The sequence below is a fragment of the Rutidosis leptorrhynchoides genome, unplaced genomic scaffold (genome assembly GCF_046630445.1).
Source record: "Rutidosis leptorrhynchoides isolate AG116_Rl617_1_P2 unplaced genomic scaffold, CSIRO_AGI_Rlap_v1 contig58, whole genome shotgun sequence".
NCBI lineage: Eukaryota > Viridiplantae > Streptophyta > Magnoliopsida > Asterales > Asteraceae > Rutidosis > Rutidosis leptorrhynchoides.
Window position 1 is genome coordinate 30182 of NW_027266801.1, and position 16952 is coordinate 47133.

At 40.3% G+C, this 16952-nt stretch overlaps 2 protein-coding genes across 2 annotated transcripts; both read left to right on the plus strand.

The window, feature by feature from the left end:
* Nucleotides 1–1615: 1615 nt before the first annotated feature.
* Nucleotides 1616–2148, plus strand: LOC139884634 (uncharacterized). Its single transcript, XM_071868646.1, has 2 exons — nt 1616–1782; nt 1860–2148. The coding sequence occupies exons 1-2, from the start codon at nt 1616–1618 to the stop codon at nt 2146–2148; spliced, it is 456 nt and encodes a 151-aa protein (XP_071724747.1).
* Nucleotides 2149–12219: 10071 nt separating this feature from the next.
* On the plus strand, nt 12220–16952 carry LOC139884635 (mitochondrial-processing peptidase subunit alpha-like). The gene is made up of 13 exons (XM_071868647.1): nt 12220–12255; nt 12472–12711; nt 12797–13093; nt 13179–13346; nt 13480–13647; nt 13776–13859; nt 14063–14129; nt 14401–14498; nt 15025–15097; nt 15189–15259; nt 15367–15416; nt 16689–16801; nt 16903–16952. The coding sequence occupies exons 1-13, from the start codon at nt 12220–12222 to the stop codon at nt 16950–16952; spliced, it is 1515 nt and encodes a 504-aa protein (XP_071724748.1).

Genomic DNA, 16952 nt, shown 5'->3' on the forward strand with positions numbered 1-16952 from the left:
GGTTTAGAATGATCCCTGTTGGAACTATCGACAACTTTTATGACTTGGCAAATCAATTCATGCACCGGTTCGTCGAGGGACAAGTCCAAGGCCGAAGCTCGACATCCCTCTTCTTGGTGAGGCAATGACGGAACAAAAGTCTATGAGATTACGAAAGTCTATATCAGGAACCGACGTATTTAGGATATTAATCGACGATGGGAGTTCCGTCGACATCCTCTATTACCACGCATTCAGGAACATGGAGTTCGGAGACCGAAACCTGGCTCCCTCTACCGGACCCATCTATATTGTGAATCATATTGAAGTACCAGTCTTCGGCACCATTCGCCTATCTGTAGCCCTTGGATCAGGCGATCAGAGGGTTACTCAGTTTATCAACTAGCTTGTTATCAAGGGCCCGACTCATTATAATGGAATTTTCGGTCGGGAAGGCATAGCCGCATTCAGAGGAGTAGCTTCGTTTTAAGTTCCCAACTCCAAATGGCATTGGAGTCGTTAGGGAAAACCAAGAGGCGGCTCAAAAATGTCACTTGGACACTTTCAGATCTGATAAGCATCGAGAGCACCACGAGCTGGTCATCGAGAACACTACGAGCTGGCACGGGTCTCTCGAGTTCAAAGGGAAAGCAAGTCAAGCTAAAAGTTGAACCCTCTGATAAAGGAAAGCAGAAAGTAATTGGCTCCATATAGGCGATAGATTTTGATGTGAGGGACGATTTCACAACTCCGCGTGCCGAACCAGTGGAAGAACTTGTTCCCATCCGTCTTATAGACAATGAGCCTGAGAAGGTGACTTTCATCGGCTCCGAGCTACAAGGTCAACTCCGAGATGACTTAGTCGATTTTTTGAGAGCAAATAGTGATGTCTTCGCTTGGTCCGCGACCGATATGCCATGGATTGATCCCCATGTGATGGTCCATGAGCTAAATGTTGACCAATCACGAAAGCCAGTCAAGTAGAAGAAGCGGGCTTACGCCCCAAAGAGGCTGATTGCCATTGATGAAGAAGTCGACAAGCTACTCCAAGCAGGCTTTATCGAGGAGATTCAATACCCAGAGTGGAACTCTAACCCGGTTATGCTAAAGAAGTCAAATGGAAAATGGCGCATCTACATTGACTTCAAGGATTTAAACGATGCGTGCCCAAAAGATCACTATCGCCTCCCGTAGATAGATATATTAATCAACGCCACGGCTGGACACGAGCTTTTGAGCTTCATGGACGCCTTTTGGGGTTACAATCAAATCCTCATGCTCTTGTTCGATGTGCGGAAGGTGTCTTTTATCACCGATAAGGGCCTCTATTGTTACATTGTCATGCCTTTCGAGCTAAGAACGCCGAGGCGACATACCAAAGGCTGGTGAATAAGATGTTCAAAGCCCATATTGGCCGAAATACGGAGGTTTACATCGATGACATGCTCGTCAAGAGGGTCCGAAAGGAGGACCATATTGCCGACCTTGTAGAGTCTTTTTCAGTACTTCATTAATACAACATGAAGTTGTACCCCTCAGAATGTGCTTTCGGGGTGAAATCAGGGAAGTTTCTCGGCCTGATGGTCTCCCAAAGAGGGATTGAGCAAACCTCGATAAGATACGAGCTATCATTGACATGGCCGAGCCGACTGATAGCAAAGCCATTCAGCGTCTCACAGGTCAGATTGCCGCTCTTGGCCTGTTCATGTCACGATCGAGAGATAAGTGCTTGCCCTTCTTCAAATCCCTCAAGAAGGCTTTCGAGTGGATCTCCAAGTGTCGAGAGACATTTCAAGAGCTGAAGTGATATCTCGCATCGCCGCCTCTCCTAAACAAGCCGATTGAGGGTGAGCCCCTCTTCATGTATCTTGTTGTGTCAGAGGTGGCGGTCAGCTCTATCCTAGTCAAAGAGGAAGGCCGAGCCCAAAACCGATCTACTACGTGAGCAAGGTGCTCCAAGGTGCCGAGATCCATTATTCGAAAGTCGAGAAGTTCTCTTTAGCATTGGTAATGGCAGCAAGGAAACTTCGTCCCTACTTTAAGGCTCATTCGATCCGAGTCCTTACAAAGCAGCCGCTTTGCAAAATCCTTTATGACATTAAGTCAAGCGGCCGAATGATCAATTCGGCAATAGAGCTCAGAGAATTTGACATTTCATATATTCCTTGACCATCGGTGAAAGGTCAAGCCTTAGCAGATTTTATCTTGGAATGTACCATACCCGAAGAGCCGAAAAAGAAGTCCAGAGCCGACGATGAAAACACCCAGCCCGATAATCCCACCTAAGTTATCAGATCAGAAAGGCCGAAAGCCAAATATTGGAATTTATTATTTGATAAAGCCTCAAACAAATCAGGCAGCGGAGCTGGCATCATACTTACAAGCCCCGATGGCTTCCCTGTTAAATTCGCTCTCATCTTGGACTTCAACTCCACCAACAACGAGGCCAAATATGAGGCCATGCTTGTCGGGCTTGGTTTAGCCCAAAGTCTACACGTGCAAAGAATATACGGATTCACACTGATTCCCAACTCGTGGAAAATCAAGTAACAAGGGATTATGAGGCTAGAAATGAAAGAATGGAGAAGTATCTCAAAATGGTCAAAGCTCTCCAACACGTGCCAAGAAACCAAATCCAACAGGCTGACCTCTTATCCAAGTTGGCTTCGGGCGACCTTGAAGATATAGATCGACCAGTCTACACAGAGCTCCTACAGAAACTTTCGATAGATTTGCCATTGATTGCCCCGATCATGTGCTCTCCCGATTGGATGATGTCGATCTGTGCTTATATCATGGATAAGACTCTGCCCGATGACCCGACAGAAGCCCAGAAGCTAATGCGAAAGGCCGCAAAGTATACAATCATTGATGGTTCGCTGTACAAAGGGTCTATATTGGGTATGTTTCTCAAGTGCTTAGCCCCGGAGGAGGCCGACTACGCCCTTTAGGAAACACATGAGGGTATATGCGGGCACCATTTGGGAGGCCGACTACAAAATACTTCGTCAAGGCTTTTATTGGTCGACAATCCACAAGGACTCTCTCGAATCGTCTAGAGAGGTGATGCATGCCTAAGGTTCACTTCCATACCGAGACAACCAGCAGAAGAAATCGCTCCAATAATGTCTCTCATCCGTTTCGACACTTGGGGTATCGACATTCTTGGTCCCTTCCCTCGCGGGTCGTGTCAAAGACAGTGGGTAGTCGTTGCAATCGACTACTTCATAAAATGGGTAGAGGTCAAAGCACTACCCAACATAACCGAGAAAAGGATCGAGAAGTTCATTTGGGAGTCGATAATGTGCCGATTCGGACTCCCTCGATTCATCATATCAGACAATGGGAAGCAGTTCGACTGTGAGGCATACTGAAACTTCCTCAACCTATACGAAATTGAACCAAGGTTCACATCCATCACACACCCAGTTGCTAATGGTCAAGTGGAAGTAACAAACTGCTCGATCTTGGATGGACACAAGAAAAAACTCAAAGAATTGTCAAAGAAAGAATGGGTCAATGAGCTCCCCAAAGTGATATGGACTTATCGGACTACCGGCAAGGTTGAAACCGGCGAGACTCCTTTTAAGCTTGCTTATGGCATAGATGCCGTGATTCTAGTCGACGTTTCACTCCGCTCCTTCCGCATTCAGCATTATGACCCCATTTCTAACAAGGAGGGACTCCTGCTCAACCTCGACCTCATTGATGAGGTTCGAGATGATGCCGCCGCTAGGATCGCAGAGCAGAAAATTCTGATACCAAGTTCTATAACACGAAGGTCCGCGACAGAGTCTTCAAGGTAGGAGACCTCGTGCTTAGAAAATGGAGGCTTCTAAGCCAAAAGAAGCAGTAGGAAAGCTTAGCCCGAACTGGGAAGGCTCATACCGATTCTTACGCGTCTCTCTGCCCGGCTGATACCGCTTAGAAGAATTAGGTCGCAAGGAGATTCCACGTAGTTGACACGCTACCAACTTTCATGCCTATCACCCTTGAAGAACTCCCCAATCCAGTGGACATGGGTCGAGAAAGCCTGATAATATATTAACATCGGCATTTTTTTAGGTAAGCCCGACACTCCCGAGAGGAATCAATATTTTGCAAACTCTATGGTTGAAAAACATTTCTATTCGGCCCCTTGAGGCAAACTTTTGTGTAAGTCCTGCTGTGGCACTTAAAACTCATTTGCTTATTCGCCTACGTAAGCCCCGTGAGGCATTAATTAGTCATTTGCTTGTGAATTTGTCTATCTTTTTAAATATGAAATCGCCTATAAATTCGGCCAAAATAGACCCAAGAGTCTTAGCCGAAGGGCACTCATCCTTTTGCTTTTCAGTCAACCCAAAATGTTTAAGGGGATGGAAGCCGACGGCAACGAGTTAAGGATAGTCGCATGCCGATAGCCTTCCCACTCTAGTCACACCATCACTCTAGACAAGGGCCGATAACCATAGAAATGAGTCGAATCCGCTCGGAAGCACAACTCCTCAAACCTTAGTCGCCCTAAAGTCTAGAAAAATTTTTAAAACCTTACTAAGTTATGAAGCCCCGAGAAATGTGAAGGAACAAGCCGATCCGAGTTTACTCTCGGCTTGCCTCGTTCTGTTCGGGCAACGTCGCATGCTAGTGCTTATCTCAACAAGGAGTTAGCCAAACCAACGTCTAAGTGATGTTGATGGGACATGTTATTGAAGGGTGTAGGCATTTAGCGCTAAGTGTGACAATCTAAAGTCCCTTTTCTAACGACAAGTGATCGAATTTCATAGCAAAGCCGATCGCTTCGTTCTATTCGGACAACATCGCATGCAAACGTTCCACTAAATAAAAAACTAGCCAAACTAACGTCTAAACGACTTAGATTTGCCTCGTTTTTATGGGAGAAATCATTCAAAACTAAGCTAATGAACCTAAAGACCGAGGGAACATCAACTCATCGGCCTCTCGGGAAGAACCAACCCCTTCGTTTTGTTCGGACAATGATAGTACACACAGCGAAATTCAATGTAAAATTTGCTAATTACAGAAAATTGATAAAATGCAAGCGAGATGAATAATCAAAAAGTATAAAATCAAATATGAACATAAAATTTAAGCAAATATTTGCTACAACCATCCAACAAATGCTTCACAAGTTTGACAAATACAACAACGAGGGGAGTGAAGCCGAGAAAGGCAAGTTATCTCTCTGGAAGCTCGGGCTCAGTCCAGGTATTCAATGCGGATTTTGGGGTCGACAGAGTCTTGGTTTTCGTTGGCAGCGTCTGTGCCAGCCAAGGCTCTATCGGTCGCTGTCTTCTCAGCAACCTGTTCCCTCCCTAGGTCGACGAGACTTGATTCAGCCAAAGTCTCGGTCTCTTTTTCCTTGCCCTCGGCCTCGTGCTCCACATCATTGACTTCAGGGATGTTCTCCTCTATATTTTCATCGACATTGAGCTCCTCATCTTCAACCTCTTCATCGTTCCCAACCTCGACCTGTTCATCGACATTTGTTGCCGCCACGCCCTTTACATCGGGTCTCAAGTCATAGGGGTTGCCAACCTGATGTAGAAGGTTCATCTGGGGAAACTCCTTGGCCAAGTCCTCCAATGTCTCCTGGTAGTACTTGCAGGCAAAGCTAAGCTCTTGTTCTTCTAAAGCAACCCGAGCATCCCTATAGAACTGTGCAGACTCCTTGTAGTCTCAGATGGCCTTGACCAACTCCCTCTCCAAAGCCTGAATCATGGACTATGTTGACTCATACAATCCCTTGTGGAGATCGATACTCTCCCTTAGATCTCGGTTCTGCTCCCTCAGCCCCAAGACTTCCTGCTTCGCGTCTTGCAGCTCCACTCTTAGCCCAGATCGCTCCTTATGAGTATCAAAGAATCGACACCCCAAGGCCCCTACGATGGAACCCAAGAAAACGTCAAAGTCCCTAGGGGGCAAAAGCGTGCCATTACCCCAGACTAAAGAGGAAGCGCGAGTCAAGACGCCGCGGCTAACCGCATTGTATCACCCTATGGAGTTAGACACTTGCCAAAGCTCCAAATGTCGGAGCCCGATAAGAAGTCCAACTCCCTAGAGGATACAGCTTGGCGTTGCTCCAACTAAGAAGGGATAAACGCCGAATGAAATTCCCATTTTGCCAGAATATGTCACACAACAGAGTTCGACCTCTGCCTAAGCCTCGATACCGACACTCAATTAGAAGTGGAGCCCTCTCAGTGGCATGACATAGCAATATGGAGACCAGTGACAAATGCCGAGGGCATGTCGAAACCCTCTATACCCGTGGTCTCGACCTCTATCCAAGCCTCGAAGCCGAAACTCAAAAAGGAGTCGAACCCATGGGATAGAGGGGCATGACTTTGCCCTCAACCGTAACGAAGACTTGTGAATAAGGAAGACTTATTGCCTTGACGTGCAAACAAGACTTGAAGAAGATCTGCTTGTTGCTCTTCTGGCTCAGGATCGCCCGATTGGCATCCGTGATGATCTTGGTGACTAAATCTTGTGCTTTGGCCGAGTCTCCATGAATTCATTCGGTCCTAAGCAAAGGAATCCAAGGATTCCAAGCGATAGCGCCTGATTTCTTGGCTTTCTTTGACAGCGTTGGATCACAAGCCGATAAGTTAGGGGAGGAGAGCTCGATATCAGCATCTGCTCTCGGGCTCTCGATGAAAACAACCTTCCTTTTTGCACCCTTTTGCCTATCAGTATCAGAATCTTCGACCTCTCCCTCTGGGCCCTTGCCTTGGTTCTTCTCGTTCAACATGACCATCTTGGACTGCATCTCCTTGGTCTTCTTGACCCTATCCCTCAGCTTCGTGCTATCTACAAACGACATAAGTCGAAAAGGGTTAGGCTCAGAAAACGTGAAGAAGGAACCAAAGACTCAAAATGAAAATAAAGCAAGACATATCAGGCTCTTGCCATGGACGAGACAGAGCCCGAAACGTTTGGGCTCAGATGGGATCCTCGCTAATCACAAGACGAAGACCGATAAACCCGTTCTTATCCGAAGAAATGACGAGTCGATCCGACACTTACGTGATGGATCCACCGCCATTCTTCCCATCTTATAGAGATTCTCATCGCTCAACATGTTGAACCTGTTGCTCTTCTGCTCGCCTGCCTTTTCCAAGGCTCTCAATGCAACCTTCTCGTCGTCATTCAGATCCTTGAACCGGACAAGCTTATCTTTCGGCTCCACTATAGGTCCCTCTAAACATTCACTTGTAGTGCACTGGACCTCTCATCATAGCATAATGGCCTCTCCAATATTTGTTCATAGGCCTCTTCACTATAGGGATAATGGTCTTGGTTCCACCCCTCTTGTGGAATCCCTGCCAGCCTTTCCAAGACCTCTTCTCGATTTTCTTCTTCCCCCCTAGCTTCTCGGCCTCAGTCTTGTCGGCCTCAACGTCGACCCAATCTGGCCCGATCACCTGTTTGTCCTCTTCATCAGAATCAAGGAGTATGGATTTTCCTTTCCTAGAAGAACCGACAGCCAAGCCTTTCTTCTTCCTTGCTCTCAAGGCTTTCTCGTTGGATCTCTTCTTGACTTCTTCGAGTTCTAGGGGATATTCCTTTTGAATCTTCCATTGACTCCTGAAGACCATAGGATAGGCTGGAAAGCAAACTTAAAAGCACTATACTTTGAAGATACAAACCATGCCAATAGCCTTGCCGATAAATTGTTTGGGAACTACCCCCAACTGGATCATCAAATCCACAAAAAACATGTCGTACGACACCCTCAAGCCGTATTTCAGATGAGTCTTGAACATGGCCATCCCATTCTTTGGCCAATCTTAGACTCTCTCGTATTTTCCCATAAGCTCAAAGTAATATGATTTGTCTGGAAAGCCGAAAAGATCTAGCCATTCATCCGCTTGGCTCTGATCGGTGATCGTTGAGCTTATAACACTCATTTTCGTGAAGCTCATATCAGCTTCCCTCTTTGGAAGGATCTCTATGTCTTCCTCGGAAATTTGCTCATACAGCAACTCATCATCGTCTTCATCCGACCCATCGTTCTCTGACTCGTTGTACTCCGAGTCTTCATTGCTTTGTCTCTCATGGCCCTCATATTGACCATGGACCTCTTCCCCGGAAAACCTTTTTATCGACATTGTCGTCCGATCTATGCTCGCTCTCAGTCGCTTCGCAATCACCCCCGTCGAAGTAATCCGCTTTTCAGCGGCCTAAAGAAGCCACCAAGCGAAACCAAAATAATACTGATTTTGACAAAGGAGAGATAAGAGCCGACAAGCCCCTAATTATATAAAATTACAAGAGAAAGAAAGGATTAAGAGAAATTTACTTTCTTTCAAAAGCGTCTCCTTCAGAAGCGGATTTAGAGACTTTCCTGCGGTTGTCGGGCGCGCACTCGTTTCTAGAGTACGAGAGCGAGGCCGAAGGCTTGGCTGCGAAAGTCTTTCTGCGATCTTTTTCTTCGTGGTCGATACCCTCACCTTGTTACTCGGGAGCAAGCTCTATCGGGAAGGAGAAGCATCGCTACCTTTGTTATTCTTGTTAGAAGATTTTGATGACATCCTGAGTTTAAATGAAGATTGCTTAGAGAAAGAAGTCAAAGTTAAGGACAGAAGCCGAATAGATGGGCTAAAAGTCTTGAAGAAATAGTCTCTCTCGGTCTCTCAATAGCCTATCGGGCTTTGTCTTTTTAAACGAAGCAGAGCTCTCACAGAATTTGCCAAAAGTGGAAAATGAGAAGGGAGGGGTGGTATTTATAGGGAGGTCAAAAACCATGATGAAATAACTTGTACACAAAGTGGAAGATGGAGGGACTTCATAGACATTATTATACCATTGGTTCGCGTGCCTGGGTCAACCTGTGACCAGTCAGTTCGCCTTCCCCAATTACTAGGCACGACCCGACCCGTTTTCATCCGACCGGCCCGTTTCACTGATTCGTTTCAGTTCGACTCAATTCGATTCGTCCCAAATCAAGTCAATTCATCCTTTCCCTCCTCACGTCCGAGTGATCCGCCTCCACATGGATCAACACGAGACAAATTTGACTTGATGCAACGCCGATTCTCATCGGTCCAACTATGAATCAAAGCGCGAAGAATGCTCTTAGATTCATCAAGACATCTCATGAACACATTCATGACTCCAAGCCCACATTATGGAGAACGCGTGCTGCAACAAGCCGAGAGCTTCTTTAGTAGCACCGAATTTCTAAGCCCTGATCGGACTACGACGTTCTGAAAGTCCCTGCATCAATTCATTTCTTACACGATGATCACTCCTCGTTCAAAAAAGGGGGCAAATGATTTTTTTAGGGACTTTTGGATGACCGATCCCGAGAGTTTAGTCTCACATATTGGAATGGAGAGGCCCTACACAAGGATAGAGTCCGGCCTCATAGGTAGGCTCCAAGACCCACAAAGACAGATGGAGAGGCCCTCTCGAAACAGGTCTCTCGGTCTCTCTCTCTCTCCTTGGCTATGTTGACTTACACTCGGAGGCAATATGGTCATTTCCGGGTAGCCCTAGCGACTCCCTATAAATAGCCCTTGACAAGACATTTGTCAAAGAATCCCATCACTTTACTGTACGCAACCCTAGCTTGCTAGCTCGGTTCCGTACACTCTCTCTCTATCACTGGAGACGCTCTGCATATGCAAACACACATCGACACCTCTCGACCCAATATGAGTGTCCACACCTAGAGCCTAGCCTTACTATGGGCCTCTAGGTGAGTCTTGTTGGCCCGGATAGGCCGTATAAGCTCAACCACTCTCATCAGAGTCCTTCTCCTCTTACGATCAAGACCGACTATAACCATACAAGAAGCACGTGCTCCTCACCACTCTCAACTTTCTATCTGTGGACAAACCATATTGGATATATATTCCAAATTGCTAAAGGCAAATGTCGTGGTATATAAGAGGTTACTTGTACGAAAAATAAAATGAGAAAATTGAGGTTGTGAGAGGTAAACTCGCCTCGTCGCATAAGGTTTCTCCCCAAGGTTCGACATTGATTATAATTAGACATATATGTCTGCGGTGGATATGCCTTTAGTCATTTATAAATCTGGCAGTATATAAAATATTTGATATGTGTACTATGAAACTCTTGATAGGAGACTTATATAAAAATCCTTGAAGATTAAAATTGTTGAAGCATATAAGACTCTCAAGAGATTAGTCCCGAAAATGGCTATGTAGTTCATTTGAGGGGGAGAATCATGCATGATGTACTCTTTTTCCTTCGATCAAGATTTTGTCCTATTAGATTTTACTTGACGAGGTTTTAATGAGGCAGGTGCTTTAATATACTCTTTCTCATCCATCAGTTTTTTTTTCCCTAAATGGTTTTACTGGTGATCATGATGCAATATTATGAATTGTCAATTAAAGAATATGAAGTGATGTTATCATATAAGTTGTATTCTTTTTCCTTCATTCGAGATTTTTTCCCATTGGGTTTTTCTTGAAAAGATTTTAACGAGGCAACATTTTAATGTATATGATATAATTGTGAACTCCTTCAGTCCATCAGATTTTTTGCTTATGTGGTTTTACTGATGATGTTTATCGATGAAGAAGAAATGATCTAATGATGTTTCATGAGGGAATGCATACACTTAGCACTCTTTTTCCTTCGATTAAGATTTTTATCCCACTGGATTTTTCTTAACAAGATTTTAATGAGGCAATGATTTTATGTGTATGAAGTAATTGTTTATTCTTCCCTTTCCACCAGCTTTTATCCCCTAATGTTTTACTATGATATACAATATGAAATATTTATTTCGATGAGGGGGAGTAGGCTACACTCTGTACTCTCCACCAAATTTCTCTAAAAGAGTTTTACTGGTGAGATTTTAATGAGGTAGCTTCTCATGTGTATGACAATTATTAAATACTCTTTGTTCCCTCCGATCAAGGTTTTTTCCATTGGATTTTCTTGATACGATTTCTACTGAGGCATGTTATTGATGATTGTACATTCAAGGAGAGTGTTATAAATCACATAGTAAATATGTGATGAATGAATCTTAATAACTTACACAAATATTAATATCTTGTGTGTTGTAGTTTGTAACATTGAATGTTACTCACTTTACATTTAAATCTTCATTAATGTAAGTGTATTATATGTTTGATTAGAGAGGCTATACAAGAAGTTCTCCACTACATAATGAAAACACATAATATATGAATACAAATCAGTCTCTCTTTTCTTTTTATCTCCAATTTATCTTCAGTAGCCATTTCATTATAACTACATCTTTTTATTATTTTAATATACAAATTTTTTGAATCATATATAATTTGATTAAATAAAACTCATAACAATTAAATAATAAAGTTGTAGTATAAAAATTTGAACAAATTTTAAATAATAGAGTGTGCATATATTTTTGAAGAGATTTGGTTACATTATTTAAGGAACTACATAAGTATTTAAGAATGATTTTTAAAAAAAAATCATAATTTTAATCAAAAGAAGAGAAAAAAATTTAAAATCTAAAGTTGCACAGGGATGTATTAATTGATCTTAGGAGATTTTGGTGGACGGTATTATAAATCAATCATTTGACTAATTCTTGTTTATTAGTCATTTTTGTATAACTCTTGTTTATAAATATATATATATTCTCTTAGCATATACTTTATTTATCATTTTGTTTTTCAGGCTTAGGCGAATGTTTTTTTGGCCTAAATGACATACATCATAATACCATAATGTAAGATCCAAAATTAGATGTAATTCCACTAATTTATATTTTTTGATAAACGAATAGCTTGATATTTACTAAAAATAAAATCAACTTTTGTTACATATTTTTTTTTATTATATCAATATTTTTTAATAATTAATATTATAAAATTTAACAGTACATTAAATCGGATGTGAGCCAATTGATGAGTATCGTTCTTTATTTGTGGAGAATTATAATGAATAAAAAAAATTCCACAATAAAATTATATTATGAGCAATTGGTCAAAAGTCAATGAATCGACGGTGATGAGAAATTAAGATGACAATCAGACGGCTTAAACATGAGATGCACAACGTAGGAAGTGAAACACGATCCAATGATTCAAACGACACCGTCTTGAAGACAAATACGCACACGCGGCGCGTGCGTTCATCGACTCATGATCGCCTTAACTTCACTTCACATTTGTCTTCATTTATCAGCGCTCCCCAAAATCATTTCGGTCCGAACAATCTCGAATTTTCGAATCTCGGTGACCGTCCGATCCTGGTTGCATCATGTACAGAGCCGCCACTTCCCTACAGGCACTCAAGGTAAGTTTTGTTAAGCATTTCGAGATTAGCTGATGCCAGATCTGTTGATCTTCGTTATTTTGATTACGTTTGTTAGGTCTGAATTTGTAATTTAATAAGCAATCCATCGGAAATTTTATGGAAGTTGAAATTTTTAATTGTAGTCTCCGTAAATGTGTAGGTTTTGGTGTTAATCTATCCAATTGAATGATATTTTGATGTGGATTGTGATGACAGGGCCGTGCTGGCAATAATTTTGTCAGACGATATGCGAGCTCGAGCTCTGTGGCCACAAAATCTTCCTCTGCTGGTGGTATCTTCAGCTGGCTGACAGGTGGTTCCAACTCTCTGACTCCTCTAGATTTCCCTCTTCCAGATGTTGCAATCCCACCTTCTTTGCCCGATCGAGTAGAACCCAGTAAAACTCAGATTACCACTCTTTCAAATGGGGTCAGAATCGCAACTGAAACATCCGCGGTACGTAAGCTGCCTGCCCCTGCCATAATTTTGCATTCTTGCATCCGTTGATCTGCCATTTATTTGTGACATTCCTCTATTCCAGATTCCCACTGCCTCAATTGGGGTTTATGTTAATTGTGGTTCGATCTATGAATCGCCTCTCTTGCCTGGGGTCTCTCACCTTCTTGAGCGCATGGCCTTCAAAAGCACAAGAAATAGGAGCCACTTTCGTGTCGTGAGGGAAGTGGAGGCAGTCGGTGGATATGTGCACGCTTCAGCTTCTCGAGAGCAGATGGTTTACACCTTTGATGCTTTGAAGACTTATGTTCCGGAGATGGTAGAGCTACTTATCGACTCTTTTAGGAACCCTGTGTTCCTGGATTGGGAGGTTAATGAACAGGTATGCATTGCCTTTTATCTTACTCAATGTTTGTGGTTTTTTATTTTCATTTGTCCCCGTGAAATTTATAGTGTTTATTCTGCAGCTTTGGAAATTGCAAGAAGAGATTAGTGAAGCTTCTAAAAATCCCCAAGACTTGGTATTGGAGGCTATTCATGCTGCTGGATATTCTGGCGCATTGGCAAATCCTCTTTTAGCCCAAGCATCATCAGTATCTAACTTGAATAGTAAAGTTTTGGAGGAATTTGTGGCTGTAAGTTTAAGTCGATGTTGAAATATTACATGATTTCTAGATCTTGTGTAGTTTATTTATGATTCTGCAGTTGACACTTTTTTATTGCTTTTGTTTCTCTCTTAGATTCTTATATGAGGTGTGATAATTTCAGGAACATTTTACTGCTCCACGAATAGTGATTGCAGCTTCTGGTGTTGAGCACGAGAAGTTGGTTTCTGTTGCAGAACCAATTTTGTCTGATCTTCCTAGTGTTTCCGTGCCTAAACAGCCAGAATCAGAATACACTGGGGGGGATTATCGTCTCCAAGCTTCTACTGAGGTATACCTTTATTTTCTTAGACAGTGAGCTTCTCTTACCTAATATAGGAGTTGGTTGGACATCCCACATTACTCTTGCATTTGTATCTTAACTTATGCAACCTGATTCACGTGTTACTTTCCTTACAGGGAAAAACCCATTTTGCTCTAGCATTTGAACTTCCTGGTGGATGGCATAAGGAGAAAGAAACGATGACTTTGTCAGTTCTTCAGGTTTTGGTTCAACTTCCTCACTAAGTCCATGAGCTTCAAATTTATTTATTTTTTTCCGTTTAATACATCCTATGTAATTATGTTTATCTTTCGTGTAAGCTTCCTTTGAATTGCTCTTTTAGTTTGTTTTATTTCTCATTAGTGTTCTTGAGTTGTGAAGCAATAGTAGTATACTACTAATAATAGTCATAATTGTCATGTAGATGCTCCTGGGAGGGGGTGGATCATTTTCAGCAGGTGGGCCTGGAAAAGGAATGTATTCAAGGCTATGTAAGTCTTCTTACTTAGCATACATTGACTTCTAATGTGTCTGGCTGATGTGATGTGTGAATGAAACATAATGATACATGAATCGACCTCTTGCGTCATTCACTTTTGAAATTTTTGGTCCCTCAATGGAAACTAGTGTGTAAATGTAAATTATTGTTTTATTTCTTGATTCTTTCGTATATTACCTTTTTATAGCAACACTACTATCCATTTTTATTTTATGTGAAAATTGATCTGGAAATTCAATATTTTTTGCCCTTATGATGAGCAGACCTCAATGTCTTGAATGTGTGCCGAGAAGTTCAGGCATTTTCTTCATTCACCAACATTTATAACCACACTGGCATCTTTGGCATCCAAGCTACCACAGTAAGTCATTGTTTCACGTGAAGAATCCTGTTGTGACTGAAAACATTGTTTCACCAACATTTATTGTTGTAATTTTTTCTTGTTTGGTCAACTCTTTGATATCTGCTAGGCAAAGTTTTAAGTCGCTCCGAGTTGTTTTACATCAGGTGTCATTCTTTCTGATCGAGAAAGTTGAAATAATATGTCATGGTTAAGTTACTTGATTTGTGAGAAATATGATGGTCCATTCTCTGCCAATGTGTATAACATTTAACATAAAGTTCTGTTGACTAAGAGGAGCCTTATTTTTTTTTATTAGCGAATTGAATTAGTAGTTGCAAAATTGGACTGGTGATGAATACTACATACCAGATGGTGAATGAAATGTATCTTGTTGAGATTTGAGTATGACTACCCTGTACTATCTACCAGTTAACCCTTTTAACAATCTCGGTCCTCCATCATAGCTTTGCACCAGTGTTTTAGAAATTAAAAGAATTAAGCATCTGCATTTGCTGATCAATACCCTTTTTGACTTTGAATTCAGAGTTCGGATTTCGTTTCAAAAGCCATCGATCTAGCAGCCAAGGAGATGATTGCAGTTGCAACTCCTGGACAAGGTTCAATCTTGCAACTATGTTTTCTCTGATATTGTTTGGCCTTATGCTTTATTCAACTTGTTAGCTTGATAGTTTCATGTACTTTTGGCAGTTTCTCAAGCACAGCTAGACCGTGCTAAACAAACAACAAAATCTAGCATTTTGATGAACTTAGAATCTAGAGTAAGTGGATAACTATATTAAGACTCTCCAACTTTAAATATATTGATAATTACTATTATTTTTTTTGAAAGTCGATATATTAATTATTGATTACTCTATTGCTCTAGATGATCATAACCGAAGATATAGGGAAACAAGTATTGACCTACGGAGAAAGGTATGACCTCCTCCTGACTTCTACTTGTGATTGTTTCTATTGACTTTGACCATTGATCTGACTAATTGTAATTTGTGAGGTATCTACTTTGCTAGTACTAGTAAGTGGGCCCGTCCGTTGGACGGAAAGTCTGTACTTTAAAAATAAATAATTTAAATATATATTACAAAAAAATTATATAATAATTATTTACATAAATATTATTAAATCTATGTCAAATATTATATCAAAAGGAAATTATTTTAACTTTAAATCAATTAGAATTATTTTGATTTTATTTCAAAATCTACAATCCTATTAAAATTAAATTTATTTTGTTTGAAAAATAAAATATGTCCGTTTTATTTAATAATAGGAAAAAAATATAACGGATTTTTATGAGGAATAATAGTTTAATAAAATAATTTGAAAAAAAATATATATATTTTAATTTGATTAGGAATAATTTTTTTTAGCAATATGCCCGTTTGAATAGGAAAAAAAGAATATAATGAATTTTAATTAGGAAAAATTATTAAATAAGAAGATTAGAAAAAAATATAGTGTATTATAATTTTATTAGAAATATGTTTTTATTGTGTTTTGATTTCCTAATTATAATAGGAAAAATCATAGACTTATAATTGTAATTTGAAATCTAATTAAACTCAAAGTTCTAAATGAAGAATATAGTTTAATAAAAAAATTAGAAAAAAATAATATATATTATTATTTTATTAGGAATAATTTTTTAATAATATGCCCGCTTGAATAGGAAAAAGAAAAAGATGTGTCTATTTTAATTAAGAATAGGAAAAAAGAATATAATGAATTTTTATTACGAAATTTCTTTTAATAAAAAATAGAAAAAATATAGTATATTATAATTTTATTAGGAATTTTTTTAAAAATAATTGATAATAAATTGATTAGGAATAAAATTATTATATTAATAAAAAGTAATTGGTAGAATTTATTAGGAATCATTATGTTTTTATTGTATTTTGATTTCCTAATTAGAAAAGGAAAAAAATAATATCATTGACTTAAAATTGTAATTTGAACCTAATTAAACTCAAAGTTTTTATATATATGTGTCAAATTACTATTCGTTAATAAAACGACATGTGTCGGATGTTGATTTGACAATAAAATTTGCAATTGAATTTGCAATTAAATTGTAATTGAGACAAATTAAAAAAGTCTCTTTATTGTCTATAAGATTGCTGACATTGCCAACTCCAAACATTCGGGTTCCTCTAGTTAATTATTATAGAATTGATTGACTTCCAGGAAACCTGTGGATGTCTTCTTGAAGGCTGTTGATGAAGTTACTCTGAAGGATATCGAGTCAATATCTAAGAAACTTCTTTCTTCCCCACTTACAATGGCCTCATATGGAGATGGTAACCTTGGATTTTTTTCAGCTTATACTGATTTTTGTTTCACTAATCTTCCTACGGTTGATTTATCATCCTCTCTTCTTTTTTTCTTTTATGTTTTACAGTTATTCATGTGCCAAGCTACGACTCGGTCAGCAGCAAGTTCAAGTTGTAA